The 3,148-nt window shown below is 33.0% G+C and overlaps 2 protein-coding genes across 2 annotated transcripts in view; one reads left to right on the top strand and one right to left on the bottom strand.

Annotated features, from left to right (window-relative positions):
• Positions 1–8: 8 nt before the first annotated feature.
• LOC109590543 (uncharacterized) lies at positions 9–787 on the bottom strand. The gene is made up of 3 exons (XM_020006443.1): positions 708–787; positions 368–649; positions 9–310 (listed from the first exon to the last, which is right to left on the bottom strand). The coding sequence occupies exons 1-3, from the start codon at positions 766–768 to the stop codon at positions 18–20; spliced, it is 636 nt and encodes a 211-aa protein (XP_019862002.1). The 5' UTR covers positions 769–787; the 3' UTR covers positions 9–17.
• A 102-nt stretch (positions 788–889) lies between these two features.
• The window catches only part of LOC100638446 (propionyl-CoA carboxylase beta chain, mitochondrial-like), a gene marked incomplete at its 3' end in the record, with an annotated part of 3,129 nt that continues 870 nt past the window's right edge, over positions 890–3,148 (top strand). Inside the window, exons 1-11 of the mRNA XM_003391297.2 lie at positions 890–1,099; positions 1,167–1,286; positions 1,333–1,401; positions 1,455–1,511; positions 1,955–2,068; positions 2,166–2,226; positions 2,453–2,502; positions 2,547–2,588; positions 2,643–2,709; positions 2,759–2,804; positions 2,870–2,944. Coding sequence (XP_003391345.2) covers positions 929–1,099; positions 1,167–1,286; positions 1,333–1,401; positions 1,455–1,511; positions 1,955–2,068; positions 2,166–2,226; positions 2,453–2,502; positions 2,547–2,588; positions 2,643–2,709; positions 2,759–2,804; positions 2,870–2,944 — 872 coding nt within the window. The remainder of the gene's footprint in view (positions 1,100–1,166; positions 1,287–1,332; positions 1,402–1,454; positions 1,512–1,954; positions 2,069–2,165; positions 2,227–2,452; positions 2,503–2,546; positions 2,589–2,642; positions 2,710–2,758; positions 2,805–2,869; positions 2,945–3,148) is intronic.

Here is a 3,148-nt window from a genome sequence, read left to right as displayed (position 1 = left end):
TATACAACAATCATTAGTTACTGGTATATGTTATAATACATGTACTTACTGTAGTCTCTCATGATAGCACTTCCTATATCAGCAGTGGCTGTAAATTTACATAAAATATTAGCAAATGCCTCAATTTTTTTATAATCTTTACAGACAGCTGCCTTTATTTCACCCAGTAGTTCTTCTCCTTGTTCATATTGTGGGGCGATACTCTCTTGTATAAGTTCTGCTCCACACAATTCTGTAACCAGCTGAGGTAATACAGAAAGTAGAGATTGGTTTAAGGTATAACGAGCAAAAATTCTACAAGCAGGATGAACTGAACAATAAATAAATCAGTAAATGATGCCGGTATTCATTTTTACATTAAACTCACTCTCCATATCTATTCTATCAGCTACTCCATTCTCTCCTAATTTCCTCAATGCTGATACCAATGAATAGATACTGGGACCACTTTTAGTCTTCTGTACATTATCAGCTTTCTGTAGCCATTTAGTAAGACACTGACGTAGACATCTCTCAGAATCTTCTTTACTATTCCTTCTAATAGCATCCAGTGTAGTAGAGGATAGACCAAGATAAAGACCAAGATTATAACTGACTCCTGAGTAACCATGTCTTCTGAGTAATTGAAGCACTTCAGGTAGATCAGTAACTATTAAATAATTTCATTTTGATAAAAGAAATAAACAATTAAATATAATTATGTATACTTGTCAGTTGATTTGCTACTGGTACAGAAGAAGAGAGAGAAGAAGCAAACTTAGAAGCCATTTATTGAACTGCACGGCTGGGCTGACAATGATCCGGCCAGATCATAGATGAATCCAGCCTGACGATGCGATCATAGATATTAGAGTAAATGAATTTCATTTACTCTAATATCTATGATGCGATATCGATATCGCAGCCCCACCCACTAAACTAATACAAGATGGCTACCATTAGACAATTGCTTTCAATTGGCTCCAGATTTACTCCTTCACGTATCTCTAGTATAACCACCACCCGCCATTATATTTCATCAATAAAAAGGATTGAAGATAAAAGGAATCAAGCTCATTTAGGAGGAGGAGAAGAAAGAATTAACAAACAACACAAAGGAGTAAATAAATTAAATAAAAATAATGTTTATTGTTTTTGTTGTTGTTTATTGTTGTTGTTTATTGCAGGGTAAACTGACAGGGAGAGAGAGGGTCCAGTTATTATTAGACGATGATTCATTCATTGAATATGATTCATTTGTTGAACACACTTGCACTGACTTTGATATGAATACTCCTAAAAATAAGGTAATTAATTAATGGGGTGTGGTTTTTATATTTTTATTATTAATAGATACCTGGTGACGGTGTGATAACCGGTCAAGGATTAATTAATGGACGTCCTGTCTTTGTATTTAGTCAAGTAATGAGTTAATTTATTATTATTATTATTATTATTATTATTATTATTGATAGGATTTCACAGTATTTGGTGGTAGTCTATCAAGTATGCATGCTCGTAAGATATGTAAGGTAATAATAATAATAATGAATATTAATGAACTAGAACAATATGTACATGTACAACATTTAATGGATGAAGCTATAGCAAATTGTTAATGATATTATACATTATATAGCACTGGATCTATGAACAGATAATGATAGATCCTGTACTATTATACAATGCTAAAATATCTATGCCATTTTAGTCACAATAGACATACATGTATTGAACAATAGACTCATTCTTCATTAGTAATGCATGTTAATAGTACAGTGTACTGGTATCTCTACTAATACTCATTAATGGAGTGTTACATTCAAGTACTGTATATGTAGACTGGCAGACACTCTTCAATGATGTTTGCTTGAGTGGGGCTCACCTATACTACCCTAATTAATTGTACTATTATTATTGTTATTATTATTATTATTGTTGTTGTTATTATTATTGTTATTATTATTATTAATAGATAATGGATAAAGCAGTATCAGTAGGTGCTCCCATTATTGGTCTCAATGACTCCGGAGGGGCCAGGATACAAGAAGGAGTGGACTCACTAGCTGGATACGCTGATATATTCCTAGTTAGTGTATTAGTATTAATATTAGTATTTGTTTGTTTGTTTGTTTGTTTGTTTATTTGTATATTTAATTATTTGTTTGTTTATTATTTACTTATAGCGTAATGTGATGTCCTCAGGAGTAGTCCCACAGATATCATTAATAATGGGACCGTGTGCAGGTAAAGTATAGTCTCTCTTAATGGACACTCTCTATAGCGTACACCTCCATTTAACGGACAGCACCTAGTGTACCAATTACATTCCTTACTGTATAAAATAACCTCCACATAAAGGACACCTCTGTATAACAGAGACACTTTCAAAGTGTCCATTATATAGAGGCTAGTCTATACATTATTACTGACATTGTTGTTTATTGTTGTTTGTTGTTTGTTGTTTGTGTAGGAGGTGCAGTATATTCTCCTGCTATTACTGATTTCACATTCATGGTTAAGGTATGCTGGGCGTGGTTAGTAGGTGTGGCTTTATCTGTTGCTAGGATACCTCATACATGTTTGTTACTGGCCCCAAAGTAGTCGAAGTAAGAAAAAATAAAAATAGATAAAATTTAAAAATTAATAAAATTGTATTACAGGAAGTGACTAACGAGGTTGTTTCGGATCAAGAACTGGGTGGGGCTTTGACACACACTAAGAAATCTGGTGATTATTAATTAACTGCGTGGGTGTTATTATTACCATTAACGAGTAGGTGTGGCCCATGGAGCATTTGAGAATGACATTGACGCACTATCACAGTTAGTATAATTAATTAATTTATTATTATTTTATTTATTTATTTATTTGTTTGTTTATTTTAAAGGTTGAGAGAGTTGATAGATTACCTTCCATTAAGTAATAAAGATCCAGTACCAATTAGACACACTGGCGATAAAATGTAAGTACATGTACATGTACATGTATATTAATATACCGTAGGACGACTAATTTTCGCGAATGCTAATAAAAATTTCCATGGAAACGGTTTAGATAGTTGCTATGGTGATTGACCACGTGTTTATACAATTACAGTGTTCAGCAGCTGATCAGCTATCTTTAGCAGCTTTAGTGGAGCCATCCAGCTCTCTTATCCCATTATATT

The sequence above is a fragment of the Amphimedon queenslandica genome, unplaced genomic scaffold (genome assembly GCF_000090795.2).
Source record: "Amphimedon queenslandica unplaced genomic scaffold, v1.1 AMPQUscaffold_9876, whole genome shotgun sequence".
Classification (NCBI taxonomy): domain Eukaryota; kingdom Metazoa; phylum Porifera; class Demospongiae; order Haplosclerida; family Niphatidae; genus Amphimedon; species Amphimedon queenslandica.
This window is presented reverse-complemented; position numbering and strand designations above follow the sequence as displayed.

What these genes read in the sequence shown, in the direction of transcription:
- LOC109590543 (XM_020006443.1), bottom strand. Translation starts at nt 768, where the DNA reads ATGGCTTCTAAGTTTGCTTCTTCTCTCTCTTCTTCTGTACCAGTAGCA. An exon ending in AGTAGCAAATCAACTGACAA is followed by an intron (nt 650 to 707) that starts GTATACATAATT and finishes ATTATTTAATAG; the next exon opens with TTACTGATCTACCTGAAGTG. An exon ending in TGATAGAATAGATATGGAGA is followed by an intron (nt 311 to 367) that starts GTGAGTTTAATG and finishes TTTATTGTTCAG; the next exon opens with TTCATCCTGCTTGTAGAATT.